General features: G+C 40.6%; 1 protein-coding gene across 1 annotated transcript in view; it reads right to left on the bottom strand.

Moving 5' to 3' along the window:
• Antxr1 (anthrax toxin receptor 1) overlaps window positions 1-26,079 on the bottom strand; it is a 236,553-nt gene that overhangs the window by 82,754 nt on the left and 127,720 nt on the right. The window contains exons 11-12 of the mRNA XM_004634035.3: window positions 23,640-23,709; window positions 22,127-22,205 (exon numbers count right to left, since the gene is read on the bottom strand). Of these exons, the coding sequence (XP_004634092.1) occupies window positions 22,127-22,205; window positions 23,640-23,709 (149 nt within the window). The remainder of the gene's footprint in view (window positions 1-22,126; window positions 22,206-23,639; window positions 23,710-26,079) is intronic.

The raw sequence follows: 26,079 nt of genomic DNA, 5'->3' as shown, positions 1-26,079 counted from the left end.
TCTCCTAAAATCTTGTTTTGAGATTTTGTACCATTGGTTTTATTTTTTTTTCTTTAAAATAAAATAACTGATGTAAAAACAAAATAAACAAAACAAAACAAAACAAAAAAAGACAGTGGGTGGAGAGTGCACAGGGCTGGCAGTGCACAGGGCCAAGGTGGAGGGGATGCCCTGGCCTGCAGCACACTCCCATGAGTGATGGCACAGAGCCACTCTCCCGGTGACAATAAGAAATCGCAAGTGCTTTCCAACCTCCTGTGAGTCAAGGACAGCCCTCCCTATCTCTTGTCTCTATGGTGTAAGTCTCTAACAGGGAGCAGGGAGGAAGAATAAAATGACCTGTAGGATGGAAGTAGAGATGGCTGGGCAGTCAATGTAAGCTATTTACAAACATTGAGCTATAATTCCCTCTCCTTCTATTTCCCCACAGTGGCGAGAAAAATTTTTTTTTAAAGATTGATATGTTTTCTCAATATTATACAACATACTATAATGTCATCTTTAGCAAAATGTCTACTGTCAGTTTTCTTTTTTAAAAAATAATTTTATTGAGAAACGAATAGCAATGAGACAGTTTCAAAACCGATTAGTAGGACAGTTTCAATAATTAATACATTGCATATTGATGTCTTAGTGGTTATTCATTGTAGAAGATGCAGGCATGATAGTCTGTCCACAAAAACAATTAGAACAAATCTTTCTATTCATCAAATTAAGAGAATGTAGCTGTATATCTATCCTGTTTTGAATATACAGAAACAAATGGCTGTTCATTTGTATCCCCTTTTTTGTTTAGTTTTGTCAGAGAAAGGTATTCCATTGTCATTTAAATATTATAGATGCATGAATTCAGCAAAACATTCCAATATGGTCCAGTAGTCCACAATAGTGGTTGACTTTCCGAAAGACTGGCAATGTCAGAAGTTGTTGGGAGAAAAGCAGACCTTTGGCTACTAGAGCTACCTACATTACACACAATTTCTCTTCTCCCCCAATTTTTCATTTCAGAGAGATAAAGTGAAGCAGAAGGGCTGCCAAACAGTTTGAAAATGTGTTTGCATCCTCATAGAAGAAGAAGAAGGTATCCTGTGCAGTAGCGAGAGTGAGGAACCAGGCCCGCAGGGGGCAGGAAGGCTTTGTCCTTGGGAGAGGTCTTCCCAGATGTGGGCAAAGGGATGGCCAGCTTTCTTCCCAACAAGTTTGCTCTGCCTTGTGGCAGCCATGGAAAGCTTGGCTGTGGCAGAGGAGGAAGTGTTGGGCTCTGGAAGGATAAAATGCAGAGAAGGAGGCCCTGGAGGGCAAAGCACTCAGGAGTAGGGACTCTCTTGTGCTCTGGCAACAGCCCTGGGACAAAGCCTCATATGCAAATCCTGGTTTTGTGTTTTCCAAGATTTCCACAGACCATTTTATACCCATCCCAGAAGGGTCACCAACAAACAAAAGCCATGAACTTATTTCCAATAAATTTAGACATGAAGATAACATTTTATGAGTTACATACATACATACATACAACTTCATACACATAAATGACCTTCATTTATTCATTTGTCAAACATTTATTGAGGGTCTCTCTGTGCTCCTTGGGCAGACCCCAGGAATACAGGACCACTTAGATAGATCCAAAGCACTCATCTTTTGCTGAGGGGGATTTTTAACTCATCAGCCACAATGCAGGGGATGTATGTAATTCAATAGCTATATACCAGGGCTTTAATAAATAAACAGTCTCTTTTCTTTCTGGTGACAATGATAATAATGATAATAACTGCTATGAGCGTAGACAATATTTACTGTACACTTACTATATGCAGGCACTATCTTTTTTTTTTTTTTTTCAGTACCAGGGATCAAACTCAGGACCTTGCGCTTGCCAGGCAAACACTTATTCCACTGAATTATTTCCCCGGCCCCTGTAGGCACTATTCTTTCTGAGTACCAACATGTTTTTCATAGGCTAGATTATTTAATAATTATTAGCAGCCTCATAAATTCGGTATTTTATCTTTCTCATCTTATGGATATGAGGCAAGGAAGGTGGAAAACTTGCCCAAGTCTCATGAAGAAGCCAGAGCTTCATTATGGTCAGTTTGGCTCTCGGGTTTGACCAGCAGGCTGTTGCTTTTAGCAAGTGGCCAAGTGCTGGAAAGCGGCATGCCGGGGTCCAGTTCTTTGGGGAGGCAGTGGCACTTGGCTGCGCAGGGCCAAGGAGGGGCTAGCATTCCTGCACGGAAAGGCAGGAACAAAGCTCTGGGGTTGTGAAGGTAGGGATGGGAGTGTGGTGGGGAAGGCCCGAGTGGTAAGAGCTCAGGACAGGTGGAGCCCAGTGGAAAGGAGGCGGGCTCCTGCTGCGAGAGGCCGTGGCAGCCATGCCAAGGAGCTTGGCTTCTCTCTCCAGCTAAGGGGAGCTAGCAGGTAGCCGGCAGGGCTACATCTTCCAGTTCAATGAATAATTTTAAACCTTCTTCCTGCTCAATGCTGAAGTATGATGTGCTCTCACACAGGCCTCCTAATAAGCGTGATGACAGCTAATGTTAAATTTGAGGCAAGATAGTTCAGCCCTGCTCCTTCCTCCATGCATTTGTGATCATGGATGACATTCCCTGAAGGCTACTGGCTCAAATGGCCAAATCCCTACATCCTGTCTATGTGAAATGCCTCCTGTTCCCAGCTCACAAAATGAGGACATCACTTTTAAGACAAGGAGCGCATTGTTCTCAAAGGTATAGATTTGGAAACTTGAATAATGAAAACTTCTTTTCCTTGGTTGGGAGCATCTCGGGAGTTTGGATTTCTGACACTTGGCCTGGGACGGGACGAGGAATCTTGTCAGGGCTTGTTTGTGAGAGGAGAGAGCCAGGCCTCTGGACAATATCAGGTCAGACATTTCTGTTCTTTTTGTTTTGTTTTGGGGGTTGCCATAGTAAAAGGAGGAGGATTAAATGGAGAGGAATTACCAAGTGACTGGGGGGAGTTCAACATAAAGAAATTTTGTGAATTTTATTAACTCAAAGTTGGGCTTGCACCTAGATTCTGCCTAATGCCCATGGCATGGGTGTAGCCAATAAAGGGTCCTCCCAGCAGGCCTATACACTGTTAGTCAAGAAAGGAATGTTTCTCCCCCACTCCCCAATGTTTCCCTGTTGGGGCACTGAATGAGAGTGACTCTTGGTTTCTCTTCCTTTTTACTCATTTAGTAAATAAGAGTAACTGTTGCTCCCACAACTTGGTGGCAGTTATGGGGCTCTTTTTAAGAAAAAGAATAAAAAATACCAATGAAGTATTATGAGACTCTTCCCAGGGAGGGCTGTGGGGCCTTAGAAGGACCTGGAAGGGACCTATTAAAGTGAGGATCCTTGAAGCTCATGCTAATCAATTCCAGGGACCCAGGCTCCTGCCCGAGTGTCTTCCTTGGCCAGGCCTCATGCCTGAGATGGGCTGGTAAATTTGTTTAATTCTAGGTTTCAATTTTCAGCCTATTTGCTGTCACACTGAGCTAAAGTCTTCAGTGTACAGTCATAAAGGCAATATTTAGTCTTTCATGTATCATTTTTTTGGCCCAGTGTCTCAGAATATTCCATCAAAGTAGGAAAGAGGCGTGCTTTATTGCCCCTGTTATGATGACACCCCAATATGTTTTACTTTTAACAACCTCAGGAAAGTTCTGGTAGTTTTAACAATGACATTTTGGCAGCAACAGTGTATTCAACTGATCCAGCCAAGGGGCCCTGAAAGCCCTTTGGAGTAGTTTGGAATAGTTCTGTGGTCTGTGTTCGGTTGGGCAGATTCTCGATGTTCATACTGAATTACTGAAACCACTTGGATTCTTTTATAGTGCTGGAGTATCTTGTAAACAATTAACATGAAAGAATGACCTAATAAGGTGGATCCTGCCACACTGAAGGGATCTGAGCCAATGTGTGCCAAAACTATGACAGGAAAGTAGCAGCTGATGCATTAGCTCTGCTTGGAAGCTGGCAGCACTGCTTCTCCAGGTTCTCCTCTCCACAGGGAACCTGGGGACACAGCTGATGACATCAGGCTCCTGTGGTCAGCCCCCTGGCCTCTTTCTTCCAGTCTATACTGTCCTGTCTTTCTCTGGTACCAGGTGAATTTGTCTCTGAAGTACCGTTTGGAACCTTTAAGGAAAGAGGCCTTTAGCCAGGGGAGCAGTGGTCTGTCCATCTTGTGACTTGACGGCAATCCATGACATCAGCCAATCCTGGTGGGAGGGTCACAGACTCCCCTAGAGATCAGGGACTATGAACTCCTGTGGTCCTCACCCTGCTCCAATGGGAGACCCATTTCTTGGTACCAAGCCCCTTAACTGTGGGTATCGTGGCTGGGCAGAGCAGCACCCTCGCTCCTCCCTTTGGGCAGAGGTGTGGAATTTAGAACCATCTGAAGCAGCTGCTCTGAGCTCTGTTTCCTGCCCAGACGAAACTGGCAAAACCTGGGCAAGTTTTATTCTGAAAGATGAAACTTAAGTCATTTTATTGCTGCTGAGACGTTCTGGAGGGGCAAGCCTGTAGACCAAAATTCTGTCTTTCCCTGAGTTCATGTTACCTGAATGTTATTTCAGGAGGCCATGTGAGCAGTTATCTAACTTATCCACCCATTTTATTGGAATCTGCACACAGACCCTGCATTTTTTTGGAATTCTATTTTCTTGATACCCAGCCCCTTAAATGGCAGAATGTTCTACAGAGCCATCTCTCTTGCTTTTATTTAACTCTTCTACTTTAAAAAAACTGTAGCTATCTGTGTATCTGCCTACCTATCTGTCATTTTAACCATGTTCATTCTGTGGCATTAAAATACGTACTTCATGGATCCATCCTTGTTCCATTTCTGTTTTCTTTCTAACACTCTCCGTGGACTGTCTCATTTCTGTCCATAGTCTAAATGCTCACCTAGATATTGATGACTTAAGCCCTTATCCGCAGCTTGGATCTTTCCCTGGTCTAGATGGTACCGATACCTGAAATTCAAGTCTTTAAACTGAGCTCATGTTTCCCTCCTTCAAACCTGTGAATTATTTTCTTGCCTAAAGAGACTTCTTATCACTCTCAATTGGAAACTTGGAAATTAATCTGAGTTTTCTTTTTTCCCTTCTCTGTCCCTTCTTAAGCATCACATACGTCATCAATAGGTCCTGCTCCCCAGACCTAATACCTCCTACTCTGCCTCTGTCTGGTCTGTCTCCACTACCATGGATCAGGTTTAGAATCTCATTATTCCTTCCTGGCACTGTTGCAAGATTTCTTTGTTAATTCTTTCATCTCAGTCTAACTACCGGGGGTTCCACCCTCTATCCTGTAGTTACAGTCCCCCATTTAAAATATCAGCCTGGCAACTTTATCGGCCCACGAACTCTTTAGCAGTTCTTCTTTTTCCTAGAAGAGTTTTTATTATCTGAAAATTTAGCAAAAATGATACACCTCTTCCTTCAGAAAAGCACACATTGCTATTTATACACAAGCTCAAATATTTTTCAGCACAATGTCAGAGACTCCATCAGATCCCTAGACGGTATTGATGAATCCACTAAGCACAAGATTTAGGTCCTTGGCCCACATAAGATATCTCTTATTTCTCTAACTTCCTCTTTTGCCACCTGCCTCTTGGTAATTTTGCGTTTTGACAAAACTAAACGGCAGTGTTTCCTATATATACACCTTGCTTGTCTCTCATGTTCTTCATGGAAAACATTTTCTAAGTTTCATTGCTTGGATAATAGTCTTTCATCATTCATGACTTGGCTCAGGTAGCAATAGATTCATTCATACTTAAAATTTATTGAACACTTACTATGTGCTAGTTCCCCTGGGCAACAATGGCACAATAGGTGAGCAGCTACAGTTTCTGCAATCACAGACCTTGTAGCTGAGTAGGTAACACAAGCCAGCAAATATCACCTTTGAGTTTGTGCTTTTATTTTATCCTAATTATATCTCTATCTTAGCACCTCTAATATTTTATAGAAATCATATCATTATGTTCTTATCTCATCCCTTGGAAGGCACAGATCTGTATTACTCATCTTGGACCTTTCAGACATAGTATAGTGTCTGACACAAAGCTGGCTTAATAAGCAGCCATTTAATCATTCGATTGAAGGGAAAGAGAACTTTGCAGGCGCATGCTGCTCCAGCTGGTGGGCAGCAGAAATGGCCCTGGAGTCGGTGTCTCCTGAGGCTGCCCCTTCATGCCTTTCTCAAAGAAAACAGTTGTGCTGACCTCAGTGCAAAGAATCTGGGCTTTCAAACCAGAAAAAGATGATGCAAACCCTAACACTGGCACTAATGGATGAGTGGGCTTTGGATAAATCATCCAATTGCTTTAATCTTCCTTTTCTCTCCTGTTACAGTTTGACTACAACCCAAAGGCTTAGATGCTGAAGGATTGGACCCCAGCTGGTCCTTATTGATAGGCAGTGGAGCCTTCAGCAGGTGGACCTAGTTGGAACAGGTGGGTCACAGGAGGAGTGCCTGTGAAAGGTATATTTTAAATTCATGCGACTCCTTTTCCTGTTCTCTGCTGGCTTCTACACTGAAGCAAAATTCTGGATGATGTGTCCAGGCTTGGTCCAGGTAAATGATTTTGATTCCTGTGAATAATCTCATCATAACTGTGACTAGAGCAATGGTACTAGTGGGATGTCCTAGGTAAAATATTTGGGAGACTCATATACTTAAGACCACTACCCTACTGTCACAGAAGGGAAACCCTGAGTGGATTATTCCAATAGGAAATTTAATATCTCTCATCAAAGCTGGTCAAGGATTAGTCAGTTAGCACAAACATTATGATTTGTTCTTGCTGAGAGGAAAGAAATGGCATTAAATTAATAATAAAGATATACTCTTTAGCACAACAAGTGGGCTGTATAGAAAATATACTAGGTGAAAATAACCTCAGCCTTTGTGGAACTCTTTCTAAAAATCCTGGCTGCAAAATAATGAGGCTGTTCATGTCCTGGCCTACCAACTGTTCTATCAAAGGAATTGAAGTTGCTCTGCATGGGCGGCTTGGAGCTTGGAGACTCCCTCCAGCAATGTAACCCTTGCTCAGAACAATTCCAAGACATTCTTTGGAACTGTTTGTAAAGTTGATTTGTAGAGCACAAAAGGAAAGAAAATTGTATAACTTCTTAACCATGCTTTTCATCAAGGAGGTTTCCAACTTGTTAACTCACCATTCGTCTGACCTTGTTCCTGCAAGTTTCTGGTTTTCAAAGATTAAATGGCGATAAAGTCCCTCTGTTCCTCTACTGGGTTATTAAAATACTATGCCTTCAAAGTTATGACTATTTCAGTGGAAGAGTTCAGAAAATAGTTGGAATGGTGACAGTGCTGATGGAGAAATCATAATAAGACTTTCCAAGGTAAATAACTTTAAGGTAGCAGAAATCAGTTAGCTGTAAATTCTACTGTGCTATAAATCTTATTACTTGATATGATATCAGAAGGCCTGAGATCAGCCATTATTTGTGTATAGCTATGAGAGAGTTGATACCATACTTGCACAAACTCTGGCTTTATGGTCCTTATTATGAAAGAATATTCTTTTTTTAACATTGAAAAATCTTCAATTTATTTAGTACAGGGTCTGACTATACAGCTCAGTCTCATAGTGATCCTCATGTCTCAGCCTCTTCAGCACCAGGATTATAGGCTTGTGCCACCATGCCCAGTTTCAGTGGCCAGCATGGTGCACTGGGGTTTCTGGGGATTGAACCCAGGTCCTTGTGCTTGCCATTCAGGTGCCTGGATTGGAGCTATCTCCCCAGCCTTGGAAGGATACTCTTAACACAGGGTTTTTCAGCATCATCTGGTACTCTTGTCTCCTTGGACCAGTCACGCCATTTCATGTCATTTACAATGGTGAGGATGATTAAAAAGTAAACCTTGGATTCATCTGGCACTTTTCTTTCTTTACATAAATGCGTTGAGCTTGTTAATCAAAATTAGCTTTTGGAAATAGTGCAAATAAGATAGTGTTTGTCAGTGTGCAGAATGTTATGATTCTTATGAGTAGGTTATTGAAATAGGATCTGGAAGTTATTTAGTAATGCTCAAATATTACAGTGTTGGAAGAGAAAGGTTAATTTCCTGTTTTTGCTATTTTCTCCTCGTCATCATGGCTATTTGTCTATGGGCTTTTAACAGAGTTGCTGGCTTAATGTACAGTATATGCTGACTGGGTTTTGTTGATCATCCCTCACCTCTTAGCATCATGGTTACTTATAACTGATGAATAAACATCACCTAGCACATACTTTTGGCTGTTGCTTTAGATTATGAACTTGTAAAGGTGGTTTTGGGTGGTGCCTCTTAAAGAGAGATGCTTACCAAGGGTGATCAGGATGATCACTTCCTTAAAACAATGGCTTTCAACTGCCTCATAGGGTATTAAGAAGCACATAAATCACTTTCTATTGCATTTCTAATACATGCTCAGCATCAGGAGACCCAGAAAGATGAACAAAATCAGTTTCTGGTCTTGAAAGTAATTATCGCTGTCCAGCTAGAAAGTCAGAACTGTTCCTCAGAAAGTAGCACAGCTCTGAAGATGCAAAAATCCACAGGGCTGTGTTGACGGCAGACAGAAATGAAGAGCCCTGCAAGGCCCCGGGTGCACCCAGAGCAGTGCCAGACAGTACTTGATGTCCTTGCAGCCACAGTGAAAGTGAGTGGGTGAAAAGAGGAAGAGAGGGCATTCCAGAGAGACAACAAACTCTGATCAGAGCACAGAGATAGCGAGGGTCATCCTTTTACGTAGAATAAGGAAGCTATGAAGTATAGAATCTTCATTACACATTCTTGTTAGGGATCAGTGACTTCATACATTTAAGACAGAGTTAGGCTGTCAGGTGAGACTATTGTAATCAGTATTTTGCCGATATTTTTCTTGGATGAGTACGCACCTTTTATATGTTCTCAAGAATCTTGAGCTTTTTCAAAGCTCGTGGACTTGGGGAATGCAGGTAAAATAAAATTGCTTTCTCTGTATCTTTCATACTTGCTCGGCCTGCCAGGGAAGCAATTTTCCTGATGTTGGGTTGAGTGTAAAAGATCCTCGGAATATTTTATTTGTCACTAATTCAAGTGCGTTTAAATTTTCTTTTAAATGAAACAAAACTTCAGGCCCATTGCTTTGGGCACTGAATAAACTAACATCTGTTCTAGCAACCACAGTGACAGCAATGGAATGCTAGCTATGTATCACTTGTGGCACTGACTAGTCTTTTGAAGAGAAATAAATGAAACTGCTGACTCTGGAATTTCTTGGTGTTCTAATGAGTAGGTGAGAAGATGGTTGTTTTTCAAGGAAGGGGCTTATATACCCTTCTAGGATTTGCCAGTCTGGAGGAAAGAGAGAGAAGAGTTTGCCTTTGGTTAGCTCAAACAATATAAAGATAAATCTATCAGTTGCAAACAATGTGCTGACTATGAAAACCACATAGGGATCTTGGGGCAATTGTGATTTAGTGCAATGTGACTAAAATTGCCAACAAGAACATTATGAACTGGCTGTATCACTTCCCATTTGTGATACTAGTCCACTGATTTCATCCATTTAGGACTACTTCAATGGCTGGCAAATATTTTAGTACTGATTTTGGTCCTATTTTCCAAACTGTTGATCTTTCTTCTTTCTTTTTTTTTTTTTGCGGAACCGGGGATTGAACTCAGGCTCTTGTGCTTGCCAGAGAAGCGCTTATTCCACTGAGCCATCTCCCCCGCCCCCTGTTGATCTCTTTTTTCTACCCTCTTTTTTAATTTTTTAAAATGTCTTTCTTTTGTCTATCTACAACCAAGTTGTGGTCCTCTGACAATTAAGCCTGTTTGACACCTGGATCCACTAATTCAGAAGGCTCAACACTGAGGACTAAATCATCTGGAATAGACTCAATAATCCATTTGAATGGATACCATGGTTATTCAGTAAAACCTGATGCACATACCTGGTGCATATACTTTCACTCAAGTTCTTATTCAGAGACTAGGAATTCTTTTTCATTTTTTCTTTTAGAGATTAGGAATTCTTTTTTTACATATATAATTTATATGAGCTTGGTTATAGAACATTGGGGCACCCAGAAATTTAAATTATCTTATCAGAAAGCAGGGACGGGCTAAGTATATAATCTAGAATGAGTAGGTGATGTAGAATGTTATACTTACTATACTACCCAGCAGTGAGTGACTACAAAACAGTAGAACTATCAGCTTTAAAAACGTGGTGATCATAACCTACACTAGGGACAGTCTCCATACTTGAAGCTTTCATAGCCATTTAGCAAATTTTAGTTGGTGTTAAGAATGAGGTGGAGGGGAGTAAAACATAAGTGTAGTTCACATACTGCATTTCAGTATACAGTATGTCATAAAACCCCTTGTACTCTAAGCTTTCTCTAGGAAGAAAGACTTCAGGGTGAACTGTCTGTGTCTGCCAGTTCTGTGGCTGGCGATCTGAGCTTGTCTCATTTCCCATCCCGTCTGACCATCAATAATATAATTCTTTGGATAACTTTCCATTATTTTGCGGTACCAGGGATTGAACTCAGGATCTTGTGCTTGCCAGGCAGGCACTTACTCCTCTGAGTCACCTCCCCGGGCCTCTTTTCTATTTTGCTCTCTCATCTCCGCTATGCTGATTTAGTAATTTTCTTCCTTATCTTTATCTTCTTTTCTATTAAATTCCTTATTATTTGCATCCTTTTGGGTTTTTGGGAGATGTTTACTCTTGTTATTTTCTGCTCTTTTTTTTTTAAAAAAACTTTTATTTTATTGGTACATTTTATTTATTTTATTATTATTATTTTTTATATATTTAGTACAGCGTCTACAGGGTCTAACTACATAGATTGGACTCATAGTGATTTTTCTGTTTGCAGCCTCCCAAGCTCTGGGATTACAGGTGCATGCCACTATGCCCAGTCTCAGTCACGCGTGGTCTCAGTGCGCTCTGGGGGCGGGGCCTGCATAGCACACCAGGGATCGAATCTCCATCCCTGCGACTGCCTAAGCAGGTGCTTTAGCCCACTGAGCTATCTGGCTGGCCCTATCAGTACATTTTAGATATATGTGATGGTAACATTCATCATTGGGAGTTTGTACCTATATATGATATATGTTGCTCTTTCCCCCGATTCCCCTCCCCTCCTTTTCACGCCCACTTCTCTTTATTTACAAAAGCGTTGTTTTTATTTTTTTTTCCTCCTACACTCCCCCTTGTTCCCTTTCTCATTCAATATTTGTTATACATTGTGGTCTTTATTTATCCTTTTGGTTTCTCACACCAGAGAAACCATGCAGTACTGGTCTTAAGGTGCATCCAGTTGGCTAGAAATGTTTCAAGCTTATTCCGCTTTATGGCAGAGTAATACTCTATTGTACAAAAACCTCTGCATCTTCTTTATCTGTTCATCTGATGAGGGGCACTTGGGGTGTTTCCAAGACTTGGCTATTACAAACTGTGTCCCAATAAACATGGGTGTGCATAAATCGCTGTGGTATGATGCTTTTAAATGTTTTGAGATCTCTGACCTCTTAAGTTCTATGCCACACTAACCAACCTACAACTTTTCTTTTTTTCTAACATAACTACTAAAAGCACATGTTTCTCACAAGATCCACTTTCGTCTTGGTATGTGGCATGTTCATGATTGATCAGTTCTAAGTATTTCCTCATTTATATTATGATTTTACCTTAACTCATTTGAATGTGTTTGAAATATGGAAACATATGAGGTTCTAAAAATTGATTGGTTAAAAAAAATTGATTGGTGACTTTCTTGGCCATTGATTTTTTTTTAATTGAAGAATGCAGTCTATATGGTATCAGTTGTTTGAAATTTAAGACTTGGCTTTGGCCTAGTCCATAGCTAATTTTTATAAAAGTATAAAAATGTGCTTCATAAGGAATCAGTATTTTCTTTTAGGTGCATATTTGCTATAAATAGTGGCCATTCCCTAAAGGGACCAGGCTAGGTTTCTTCACTATGTGTGAAGTGGGTAGTAGAGAGAAAGTAATCATTCAGTTTTATTATCTTTATTTATCAATCAGTACAGATTGATATAAAATATTTCACATTCATCCAGTGTAGCATGTGAAATATTTTATGAGCTAAAAACACTGTCCATTAAATCATAATACATTACTCTATACCTGAAACATCTCAATTCCAGAGTTGTTGAATGGGAGGAGAAAAATGAGTCCTAGAATTAATGTAATTTGACATTTTGCCATTGATCTTATAATTGTATAACCCTTTATTTCATGCAACCCCCAAAGTTTGGATCCTGTTTAGAATGTTGTGCTGGAGCTTGGTTGTGTGTCTCCTAGATTATGTTGAACTACATCATTCAAATTATCTATATTTATTAATTCTATTGGCTGGTTGGTCTATCTTTATGGAGAAAATTGTGTATAAATTTGGTCTTGTTTATTAAATTCTCTTCATATTTCTATCAAGTTTTGCTTTGTATATGCTGAGGGTATGTTATTAAGTGCAAAGTAGAATTAAGATACCTTCTAGGTTAACTGCTCCTATCAATATTATGCAATGGTCTCCTTCATATTGGTAATTCTTTTTTTTGCCAGAAAGTTTAGTTTACCCTATGTTAATATAGCCAGATTAGCCCTTTTAGTATTTTTCTTATATGGCTTTCTTTATAATTTATTTTCAAACTTTCTGTATCTTGCTCTTTTATTGAATGTACATTTTATTGTAAGCAGCATATAAATAGATTTATATGGATACAATCTGTCAATCTGTGTCTATTGACTGCTGAATTTGTTTTATTAATTTATTTTGTTTATGGATTACTGGGATTTATCTTTTTTTGCCATCTTATCATGTGCTTCAGAGTTTTCTAAGCCATAGCTTTAAAAAAAAACCATTTTATTCTCATTTACTTTCAAAACAATGAAATTTTACACTTAGGGCAAACATTCTTTAAAATGCTTAGAGATAAAAATATCGAGAAGTCAACTGTTCAAATGTCCAAGAAAAACATATCTGCATATCTTCCAAAACATATTGTAATGTATTTTTATGTGTGTAAGGGTTAGAAAAATAGAGAAGTTGACCAACGACTTTTATTTTTATTCATAACAATATTTGAGAACTGAATTCAGCATTCTGATATTCCTGTGGTCTTTGCCCTTTCTAATGATAGTATAGGCTGTCTGGTTTAAGCAATAATAAAAAGACTAGGTCACTGTTTTATTTATTTATTTTTTTAAACTTGATTTTGTATGGCTCTACTAAGACTGATTAAAAAACAGAAAAGAATGCTTTATGACTGGTCTAGCAATTATTTACAAGTGAGAGGGTACGTATTAAAGTTCTTTGAAAATACATTATTCTCAGGAGAAGTTTTAGATACTTTGACCTGAAATATGATCTCACTTGTATTAGGTGAAAGTTGTCCAACGTGAACTGCACCAGGAGAAACTGCTTCCAGTATCAGCAACAGAGGTCCCTCAGATTTATTCTCCAAATGTGAAAGCCAAATTCACTTGTTATACTGTTTTTGATAGTCATGTCCTCTACTCTGCTTCTTCTCTCACATACTCATCAGACTCCGATGTCTACAACCAGACTCTCAGGATTCTAGACCTTTGCTTATCCGATGAATTTATGCAGTTTCTACAAGCTCAAACACAACAGTAACAGGGAGCTCATGCCCACCTGAAAACCCACGTAGTAAGACTTGCTTAAAAGCTGCACCAGAAACCAAGCACCACTCACTGGTTCTCTGTAACAAGTAATTTGTACAATCGTGATGATGAGGGACAGATGCACCCATATGGAGCAGCCTTGGATGCTGTCTCCATTTAACTATGTCTCCAGGCTAATAAGCACCATATCTATACTCTACACAATACACCACGTTTGTTAATTTCTCATACCTTCCATTTCTCTAAGCTCTTCCTAGAGAAGGTCCTTGGCATGGAACATAATACTCAAATGGAGATTTTAATAAGAGGTCCAGTTACCTCCTTAGCTTTAGATGCTACACTTCTGTTAATTCAAGCAGAAGTCAGAATGTCATTAGAAAGCATACCCTGTGCTTATCTTACAGAGATTACAGCAGTGCAAGAAAACCAAAATTGGCTTCTCCTGTGTACCTGGCTCCATGCCAGCTATTGTAAGTGAATTCTTGCCATGTAAAGTCACATCCAGTAAATAGCAGAACAGAGACATTCAGCCACATTGATCTGAGTTCAAAGCCCGTGCTTATCCCCATTTTCTCTTTCCAACTAGTTCTTTCCTTGTGTTTTGTTATGCCATATATTTCAAAGGACAAATTAGCTATAATTATAGCAATGAAAAGTGTACACCTGGCCATCCTTTTCCTAGGGCTGTGTATGAAGCTCTAATTCACCTGTAGCCCCACAGCTGTGGATAGGTCACTGTGGGCCCTAAGTGTCTTCAGCCAAAATCATGGAAAAGTAACCTGCAGCCTAATCCTTTTCCAAATGACCAAGCTTATAAATCAGCAGCATCCAAACTAATGCTGTTTTGTTACAATTAGTACAGTCAGAGCCTACCAATGTTGGGTGAATATTCCTAGAATAATGCTGATGCTTCCTTTGGATCACTTCCTTTGGCCCAAAGTCCATTTTGCCACTTAAGCCTTCTTTAAGGCCAAGTCTCTGACCCGTCTCTTAGTTCAGATGTTCCTTACTCTTCTTGCTTATATGGCTTATATGTAGCTTAGTGAGTGAGGACAGGAGTGGGTGTGGGAGAAAGATGGACAGGAAGTGGCACTTGTTGGGAAACTTAGGCTACAGTAGCACAGAAATGTATGGGGGGACATCAGAGTGTGTGTCCTGGCCCTGTTGTCTTCAGTTGGCTATCTGACATGGCCTCTTTTCTTTTGTGGCTGTTTCCCAATACTGAGAAACAGTAGAGGAATAGAAAATCATTACTAGTTGATCTTAAGAAAAGAAAACCAAAAGTCAATTGATGGCCTGTTTTCCTGACTTTGTAAAAGAAATATAAGAAAAAAGTATTTTATTGATTCCTACATTCACTAATGTGTACACTCTTCTACTATGTTGAAAGGTGAGATTGCCATTCAGCATGGCTACCAGATCCACTCCCTATCAGGCTGGTTAAATGAAAGAAAGTTTGGCAAGGGCAGTCATGCCAGCTGTCTGTTTATCTAGAGAGCTGTCTGACTACAGAAAAACAGGATGGATTTGTGTGTTACCAAGTTACTTTAAAGCTATTGGGAGCAGAATTGAATTGATGGAGAAAATGGGACTGGAAAGTCGCCTTGGACAGAGCTCTGGAGACTGTGCTGGGAGGCAGCCCCTGCCTTCGCTCCGCACCCTTTTTCCTTAACATCCAGGGAGGACTCTAGCACATCCCTCTGAACCGACTCTCACCAAAGCAGACTGTATCCCTTCAACCTTGGCCGGAGATACCCAGATTAGCTGTGCTTTGGTAGCTTAGGTTTCTGATACTCCGGGGTGAGCTCAGGTCTTGCTGATGTCGCTGCATCACAATTTTTCCACAGTGACCTCAATTCTGTCAGTCCTCATAGTTCTGCCTGGCTTCTAGCCTTGGGCTACTGACCCTTACACAGTAGGGGACGGCACCGGATCCTAATCTGTGCAGGCATGCACAGATGCACACAATCTCTCAACAGAAATGTTTGTGGGAAAATAGCACCCGGCTGGGGGAGGAACAGTCAGGTTCCTGAAGCTCTGAAGGATAAGGTGGTAGAAAATGCTTCAGGAAACAAGAGGAGAGCAGGCGCATCTCCACAGAGGAACAACCCTCACCTAAAAGCATGGTGAGGTAGGGAGTCAGCTGTGCAGACTTTGAGGGTATGGACTTCATCTGCATGAAATCATGCCTGCTCTGATGAAGATCTCTAAATGTGCTCAGTGTGATAGAATATTCTGGAAATCATGAGGGTTTTTTTTTTTTTGTGTGTGATAATAATGCATTCATTTTAGTAAATACTTTTATCCATTTTAGTAAAAACTTAATTTTATTCATTCAAGTATTTAGTAAATAATTTTATACATTTTCAAGCCATTCCAAGTTCTTTGAATTATTAGGGAAGCTGATTTGTTAGTGTTTTCTTCCTGCAAGTAATACCATAAAATCCAGGCTTATTATGCACTCAAAAGGAAGCATACCTCTTAATCAAAAGAAAAATAACCTATTACAAGCCAAAGGGCATGTATAGCCAACCGTTTAATGGAACAGTAGATCTTTACTTGGAAGGGAAAGGGGATGAGGTCAACATACTATTAAATGGCTGTCATTTCTTGATAGGTTATTATAGAATTCAAGTCTATAATTAATCTTTAATCCTTATTATTATCATGCAAGACAGGTTCTAAGACAGGTTGAGTCAACTTGCCTGAGATCAGTTTAGAAAGTGGAAGGACTGGGATGTGAACTCAGGCTTTCTGCCTCACTCTTCTGTATTCTTAATTCCTCCGTGATGCTCTAACCACAGTGCAGTGGTTCTTTCTTGGATGAGTCTAAGAGGAGTTTGTTCAGTTATCTCTTCATTTAGATAGAGTTTCTCTGAACAGTGAAGTCACTTGAGTCTTCTCAAATTTATTTAACCTTGTTGCTTTTTGTAGCCAAGCTGTTTCTAATATAAATTAGAGGGAAAAGACAGGGCTAAAGACAGGGTTCTCCATTTATTTAATGTTGGTTTTAGAACCTTGTGTCTATTGTATAATATCTTCTCCTAGTATTAGAAACTTTAAAAAGTATATTTCCATTTTCTGTTGACTTTATATTACTTTTTCCCTGTCTTTTATACACACATACATGCACATATATATGAAAAAATACGTGTATAACCCAACATAAGATTGGTACTGTTTCATAGAAATCTTCAATGACCTTTAAGTAAGGGATCATCTAATATATATTATATAGTCCTGCATAACTATCATAATGAGAGCTCTTTATTGTTCATCCAGGAGCATACTGCAACTTCTCTTGCCTTTTGAATTATGCTCTTTGTTATTTCCTATATGCTACTTCTGGAGGTATTAAAATATTTCAAGTTTGTATAACTAGAAAATCTTATTTTTAGTTTTCAAAGCTATGTTTGCTAAGTATAAAATTCAAAGAGGTCAGATCTTTTCTTTCAGTCCTGTAATTAGTCTAGTTTCTTACACACTTGGTCCTTTTTTTTCTTTCCAATGTGCAATAAGATGCTGTTTAATTATGTTCTTCCATAGCTAATATTTTTTATGTATATATTTTAATCATTTTTTTCTTTACCATAAATTTTGGACAATTTCATTTTTGTGTATCTTGGTATGATTTTATTTAAATTTCTTGTGCAAAAGGTTCATTTTTCTTGGAATTGCGGTATTATAAGTTAAACTCAATTCAAAAATTTTAAATCTTAAAAAAACAAAAATAAAAATAGAACCTTGTGTCTAACTTTAGATCCCCTGTTTTTCCTTTGGAAGATTGTGATTTTTCTAACCCAGCAACTAAGATAAATCAAGTCCTGACCACAGGTAAGGGCAATCAGCACCAACTGTGCCTCACTGTCACGTACGGGGTGACCAAGGCCGAACAGGTGGGATGTACCTGCTAAAAAGGGAAAAGTGGCCAACCTGAGACATGGCTCTCACTCATAAGGAACGAGAAATTGATATAAAATGAAAGGAAAAGAAGTAACAGAGTCACAGTTCTAGGGAGAGCGTGGACCAACTACACCAGAGGCATGTCTCGTCTTCACTAGCCCTTGTTGGTTTTCTTTAGGATACTGCCTCTTTCCACTTCTTCAGCTATAATTACCATCCCCTAAATCCTCACTCAGCGAGTAGCTTATCCATGGAGATCTCATGACTCTTCCTGGCTCCACTCCTCTCTCACTTCTTTGAAATCCTATAGCATTTGTACCTGACACATATGATCTTGTTCTTTATTACACACTTTTTTGTAAGCTCCTTGGATTCATCTGTCTAACAGCAACATTGTAGGAGCCACAGTAGGAGTGCAAGAAATACTTGTGGAAAGATTCCTCAAATTTTGTGCTCTTCTAGGCTGGGAAATTATGGAAAAGTAAATTATTTACTTAAAAAGAAGGCAATATTCAGAGTAGTTCTTTAAAGTACTAACCTTTGCTTGCTTTGCTATTATGAGTATAGATTTTCTGATATGTTCTTTCCATCAGTGTTCATCTCAACATATAGGTAAAGCCAGAAAAACAGAGGGGAGCAGTTAAGACTACAGAGAAGAAGTCTACTGAATGCACTGGCGGGCGTGGACTCTGGATGGCTGACCATTTTCTATAGTCATGGAGCTCAACCCAGTTTACCATTTGTATAGGAAATCTTCTAGCTCTTGGCTGGAGAAAGCTCTTTCCTGTAAAACTTCATGGAATTCTGCTTCTGGCAGGGACTAAAGTATTCACCATGGATCTCGAAAGCTTGTGACACAGTGGTCCAAATGGGCACCAAATAAAGTGAGAAAAGTCTCAGCTGCATATTTTAAAGTGAATTTTGGTTCCAGGTGATGGACCGGGCAGGCTGTGACTGGTACTGACAAGACTAAGCCTTTATTCAGGGCCAGGAGATCATTTTTGATCTAAAAACCTTGTCTTCCAAACAAGCGCAAGTCCAAGACCTTACTTCATTTTCTGCATGACCATGCCTTCTGTCTCCATGCCTATTTTGCCCAGGGACAGGTTCAGTCTTTAATTTGACTGTTTAGGGCCTGGTTTTTGGATTGGAGTTTGGAAACAAGTTTCTTTCCCTGGGAGAGTCTGGTCTTTTCTGGATCCTTCTAGTTATTTGAGGTTGGCTAAGTGACAGATGTGAACCCCAAAAGATTCAAATTGTCTCAGAGGAGCTCCTTTATTATCTTCTTTGTTATAATGCAGCTCTGAATGGAGGAGCCCAAGCTCGAGTAAGAATCTCCAGTCAGTTCAAAAAATTTGATTAAGCTTTCAGTATAAAAAAAGCTAACATGCATTAAATACTCATTTTCCTCCAGGACTTAGGCTGTGTACTTTACAAGAACTTGTCATTTAGTGTTCACAGGTCTGCAGGAGACTTAAACCATTAACATCTTAGTTTTATCAGTTAGGAGACAGAAACACAAAAGGACTAAATCACTGGCCAAGGTCATATAAATAGGAAGCAGGGAAAAGGGTCCTCTGATGTTCCCTCTCAGCCCCAGATCTCTTCCTTCAGTCTTCCTCTTGCCTATCAGCTGACACAAGTCCATTCACAAGCTGGAGGCCCAACTCTCAGGCCCTTGACCTGTCTCCTGCTCTCAAGCCATGGCCAAGGCTGCCAGAAATCTCTTAGTTCTACTTTAAAAATCCAACTGACTCTGGCTACTTCTCTCCAGCTCCATTGCCTTCTCCTCATTCAAGCCACCACCACCTTTTGCTTGAAACATCCTAATTGGTCACACTGCTTTCATTCCTGTCTACCTTTAGGCCTTTTCAGCAGTAGGAGTGCTGAAATCTAAGTCAGACCAGGTGGCTCCTCTGCTCAAAAACCCATCTTTCAATGCGTTCTCTAGTTACCTTCCTTTCTGCTGTTGCCTCCATGTACTTTGATCCAGGGACTGTTGGACTTCTTGCCCTTCCTTGAGCACCAGGGTCTTTAGGGTCTCAGCAATGGGACTCTCAGTCTGGAACATTCCACCCTCTTCTATCCTCCTGTAGCCTTATGATTAATTTTCTTTCGGCTCAAATGCCATGTGGTCAGTGTACTCATTACCCTATTCACTTTGGAACCCACCTACTCAAGTCGCACCAATCCCGTACTCTGCTCTATCTTTCTGGCCACGTAAGTTATCTTTTGCTATGTTTGCTGTTCACTGTCTGCCTCTTCCTGCTCTTCCAGATTGCTCACTGCTGTGTTCTCTGATGTATCCCACGACAGTGCCTAGGACATTGTAATCAATGGGTATTTGTTGAATGAATGGATTTAGAGCTTAAATTTTAGTGTAGTTACTATTTTTTCTTGTAAACTAATGCAGTATTCTCAAATGAAAAGGGAATAGTGAAGAATGTAGAAAATGCAGCCTTAATCAAGGGGCAACGGACCAAAAAACCTGTAACATGCAACTGGATGTTGGCAATACAAGATGTAAGTGGGGGCTGGAGTGAGTTGGGAAGAAGCAATGGATTTTACTGGGAATTCTTAAATTTTACAATGCATTGGTAGGGGAGCCCTTTCTTTCTTTACTTAGAGGCCCAGATTTAAATTTGTAGTCCTGCATTTGCCATACCACGAGGTTAGTCCCAAGACATTCCCCTCTCCCACTTCCCACTTCCCACTTGTGGTTCAAGGGCAGTGACTATTTCTCTGTGGTACAGTCAGACATAATGAGAAATGCAGGTCCACACTGTTGGTTCACCCAAAAGCTGGGAGGAATCTGGAATGGAGCTATTAGATTTGGAATATTTTAACAATTTCCTGCAGTTTGGAAGATTCCAAAAGTCAATTTCCAAAAGAATGAGGCAGGCAAACTTGAAGAAATTTCATTGCTTTCCTGAGCAAGGTGGCACATGCCTATATCCCCAGCACTAGGGAGATTGAGGCAGGAGAATTGTTGAAAGTTCAAGGTCATCCTGAGCTACATAAAGAGACCCTGTCTAAAGCAGGCAGGTAAGTAAACAAACAAACAAACAAACAGAAATTTCAATGCTTTTATATACATTTAATTTTTTTTTTTTAGACAGTGTATCACACTGCAGTTCAGGCAGCGGATCCTGCTGCCTCAGCCTTGCAAGTGCTAGGACTATAGGCTGGTACCACCATGTTTGGCTAAAAAAGTTTTTTTATGTTGATTTTGTTTCCATTGTTTAAATTCATTTATTCCATCGCCCTCTGTCAGGAAGCACATGAAAGGCAGGTGAATTTCTGAGAACCCAACACGCACCAGAATGTTGGAAACAGCAAGGCCAGAAGCTAAAAAAAGTTTTTGATGGTGTCCTGCTCAGGTATCCAAATTTAAAGGTTGACAGATATTGGAGACATGGGCATTTTTCAGTGCTGACACTTATCTGCAACAACTTTGGCCCCTTCTCCATAATACAGGCTTACCCAGCTTTCAAGAAAATTGGTTTGCCTGTTCGCTTACAAGATAACATACTTTCATTTTCTCTTGTAGCAGGGCACGCTATTATCACTTGTTCACTTGTAATGGTATTAAGTACGCAATTCCAGTTGTGGAGGGATCTTCCAGAAGCCACTCAGGAAGTTACCATTGCAACTACCCAAGCTGACCATCGGCCAAGTACCTTAGTTGCTAGGACGATCCATGGGATAAAATACAAGTGGTTACAGAAACTGCATATCCTGACAATGGCTGCATGTAAATGCTCATGTGAGAGTTGAGTACTTCCATGAACCAAGCCCTGACTGCACCTGACAAGCTGAGCTCTGAGTCACTGGCCATGAGCAATGGCAACTACCGAGGCTGCCCACACAAGCCCCCAGAGCGGCCTCGGAGCCCCTAAGACCAGGGCTCGTGCCAGTGATCCTAGCTCCAGTGTCTTTCAGAAGCTCCCCAGGAGATCTCGTAGGTAGCCAGAAGTAACAGCAACCTCACAGGAGGGATCCAGGGAAGGGTATCTGAGGTGGCAGGGAGGAAGTGGTCAACACTCTTCCTTCCCCATCCCTAACACAAAGCATCCCTCTCCACCAACTTTCCATTCCCCCTGGATTATTCCCCAAAGCACAAATAAATGCTTCCAGTCATTGTCCATTTTCCTGCTTACTTTTAGGGGAAAAAACCTCTACGATAAATTTTCTGCATACATTGTTCAGCTCCTCTCTGCCCATTTGCTCTTAAGTCTACTCTGTCCAGGCTCCTCCCTCACCACTGCACAGACATAGCCCATCGTACTATCCGCAGAACAGTGCACTCAAAGTTCCCCTCAACATCAGAAATGGGGGCCCAGAGGAGCTGATGCAGGGGTTTCTGATACACTCCTGGCCCAGCAGGGCTGGGGATCCAAGTCAGTGACCAGAGCAAAGAACCAGAGAACTTGACAGGGATTGGTGTTTGGAGAAGATTGATGTTTAAGAAAAGTGACTGACAATGCTGATAAAGAGGCCTTCAGTTCAGGGAGAGGCTCTGACTTACGCAGTGTGTGGTGGTGATGATGACAGAGCTGGAGATGAATGAGAGCCCATCATTCATGCTGACCTGGAGTGCTGCCTTCCTGCAATGACAACGAGAGAACCAGTGACACTCAGCATGCTGTGTGATGAGTAACAGGCCCACAGCCAGACACGTAGGTCCCCTTTGAGGTCTGCTCCTAGCTATCGCTGAGACTGCAGATTCTTCCCTGTGAGGCCTCAGCTTCCCCTTCGGAAACTGTGGCAGATGGCCTCTTCGACTGCTCACCTCTCACACCTCGAGATGACAGGACCTGGCAGGCTGGCATGTCAAGGTAAGGCATTCAGACCTCCTTGCATTGCAACACACTGCACCGAATGGGTGAAGCCCGCTTGTATTTAACTGACTTGTCATGTAGCAGTGGGACAAAGTACTCTGAGCAAGTGGTCCTGGTCAGTGGGGCAAACTGGGTGGATGGTGAGCTTCATGTTCTGCCCTCATTATCTGGACTTTCAGCAATCTGATGGCAGTGGCTTTGTGACTAGCAGCAGACTCAAAAAAGATAAAGCAGCAGATGAACTCATTTGCCTTCTCCTCCCATGTATAAGAATCCTGAAGCACAAGCTCCCAGTGTTGCACACTGCCGCAAGGACACGGGGCTCGTCTTCAGGATTTGTGGTACTGTTGGCAGATGCCAGGCACCCAGAGGCAGGGGTTTTTCAACTGAAACTAACATTGAAGCAGAATCTGGATGGACAATTTCTACTCTCTTTCCTTTCAAGCTGCCATTCCATCTCCAGCCTGTTACCTGACATGGTTTTCAGTTCTCTGCACCAACACCACTTTATTTTCCCTGCATAATTCTTTTGCTCAGGGTGATACTTCTCTCTCTTTTGTTGAGTTAGTTCAATTATACCTCAGGAACATTTATTATAGTAGCATTGACTGTTCGTCCTAAGTTAGTTCAGGGACCTTTGGTTGACCACCCACTGCTCTAGGGAGGAACACTGAGGGGAACATTATAGATCTGAGTCTAGGGTCTCGGTCATGAGCAGGCTGGGGCCTCACCTCACTTTTCCAGGCCTCCTTTCTGGGTTTTCCTGTCTCGAGGGAGTTGGTAACAATCATCTAGTGGGACACTAATGATGATGGGATGAGGTAATATATGAGAACTTTCTAGAAAAGTAGTTATGATTAAGTCAGGCAGAGCTGGAACTGAGCCCAATCTCTCCCCACTGACTACTGTGTGACCGTGAGAAAGTTACTCCAATGCTTTTGGCCACAGTCTCCATTCCTGTGTAATAGGAATGTCTGTTCACTGGGAACTGGCAAAGATGAAAAGAGACACTCTATACAGCACTTATCTGGTGCCTCTAAATAACTTATCTGGCTCACTGTAAGCACCAGCACCATTATTCCTAGGGAAACTAGAGAAAAGATTATTTTGTTAAGGGAGAAAGATGTTTTCTTATTTTATTGTCCCTTCCATCTCCTCTTTCCTCCTTAACTGAACAGTTAAGTTGCTGCAAAAACTTACATGCCAACTTCTTTTAAGATAGGTGCTGGACACAGTAAATAAGTGTCTTCCACAGCAAAGGGCTTCTCATCTGTAAAGAGAAAGTCACTGGGTTAGGAGGGAGAGAGGCAAGGTTGTTATTTCAAACCCAGTGAATGGTAGACATGACCAACCAAGTCCAGGGAGACTCAAGAAAAACAACAAACTTTCTGAAATAAAAATTATTTTGTGCAATAAAATCCATCAGTAGTGAATTCAGGGGCTTCGCTTGCCTCAATATGTTTCCTAACCCCTTGGGTCTAATTGAGTCAACCATTCAACTACTAGGGACTGAACTATTAATGATACATAAGAGTTTAAGTTTCCATCAGAAAAAACTAAAAATAGAAATTCTTCTTGACCTCACTGTCTTCTTTCTAGATACTTTCCCCAAAGAATTAAAATCATGATTTTCCAGGGATACATATATGTTTATAGCAGCACAATTTATAAAAGCTACATCCCGGAGACAGGGTATATGTCCATTAATAGCTGAACGAATAAGGAAATTGCAATATTTACACACAATGGAGTTCCATGCTGCCATATGGAAAATTAAATTTGAGGTACCCCTACCTAGGGAAATGCATGCAACTTGAAAACATAATGTTTAATGAAATAAGTCAGACATACAAGCTTAAATACCAGTTTCTCTTATATGAGAAAATCAATATATAAAAATATATATGTACACAAACACCCAAAGAGCAAAATGGAAGATAAATAGGAAGTAGAAAGAAGTTCAAAAATTCTTTAACTTAGCTATTTTGCTGTATGAATATATATTATAATACATATGACAGTTCATTTCATTTATACTATTAGCTTCTCTTAGGTTACTGACAAGAATCGTTTGTGCTATTATCTGCTTTTTTTTTTTTTTTTTTTTTTGGTAAGGATCTATCTTTTTTCTGAGTAACTACTTTGAAGACAATACACAGTTGTTAATTTCTTGTTCTTGTTATGAAATTATTTCTTTTTTTTTGCAAAATAAAAAAAAAAGAAACAGGAGAAACAAAAAAAAAAAGTTAGATTGCTGTGAAGAGCTTTCTGTCTAGGTCTAGTTTGAAAGAGAAGACATATTCATGGAAGAATCTGCCGACAAGATAAGGGTGGGTTCCTTCTGTGCCAATCTGGTCAGGTCCTGCTCACCTCCCACCTTGGGCCAGACCTTTGTTTGTCCTCTCTTTGCTTGTGCTGGGCCCCCATGGGGTTGCTTTCTGGCCATTTCTCCATTAGAGCACAGCCCTGTTTTGTATTCCTCTGTTATATGACTGTATCAACCTCTTCTGAAGATGCAAAGGGACACAGATAATTTTGGAGGACAATACTCTGTTACTGGCCCTGGCTATGAAACTGCTGTTGCTTATGTCATATGTGAGTCACTGCTGCAGAATACAGTTCACACAAATGCTTGCCTGAATGGAGATTAGGAAGCCTGTGTCCTAACCTTGTGACCATTCTTGGATTCATAGGGCAGAGCCAGCTAAGGGGGGAGTTAGAGGATACACCTGAGTGCTGAGCACTCTGTCCCCTTTGGAAGGAAGAGGAAGAGGATGTTGTCAAGGGAAGTCTGTGAAAAGCTAAGAGGGCTATTTATTACAAGCCATTTGTGCCTTCATTCAGTTACCAAATGTTTACTTAAGGCTACGATATGCTAGAGAGAAAGGCTTTGTGAATAGAAACAAGAGCCCTTAGTAAATTTTACAGGAGTGGCAGTAGAGACTAATTCAACACATTGATTTTTATTAAAAGTATGTTTTTTAAGTGTCTACCATGTGCAAGAACTGTGAGAGGGCTTGCCATGAACAAAGGAGATGGGATACCTCTCCCTAGGAACTGACCCACTGCTAACCACACAGGTAAGCATTTAATTGTAATTATGATGTGCACACACAAGGGGAAGAAGATGATGCCAGGTCAGCAGAAAGCGGGAGGTCAACTGAGGAGGATGTTGGGTGGGAGAGGAGGTGGCCCTTTGGGAGTCTTGGGGCAGGAAGGATCCCAGAGCTCAGGGCAGGTAAAAACCACTGAGTGTGTTGAATTTGAGTGGGACATACAGTGGCTCAAAAGGAGACTAGAGAGGAAGCACGGACCCATGATCAAGGCTATGGAAGACATGGTGGGGCTTTCTGAGATTTTTTCTAAAAGCCAAAGGATACTACTGGAGATTCTCCCTTATACTTAGATCAGCACCTAACAGTGGATGAAAAGTACAGGAATGGGGAAGATGTGTTGTGTATATTATTATTTTTAATAATTTTATTGAGAAAGAAGTAGCAATGAGAGTTTCAAAACAGGTTAGTAGGACAGTTACAATAATTAATACATTGCATATTGTCTTTGTAGTAGTTTTTCATAGTACAAGATGCAGACATGATATCTTGTCTAAGCATTATGAGTTCAAAACTTTCTTCTCACT

This window comes from Octodon degus, unplaced genomic scaffold (assembly GCF_000260255.1).
Source record: "Octodon degus isolate 3935 unplaced genomic scaffold, OctDeg1.0 scaffold00058, whole genome shotgun sequence".
Lineage (NCBI taxonomy): Eukaryota > Metazoa > Chordata > Mammalia > Rodentia > Octodontidae > Octodon > Octodon degus.
This window is presented reverse-complemented; position numbering and strand designations above follow the sequence as displayed.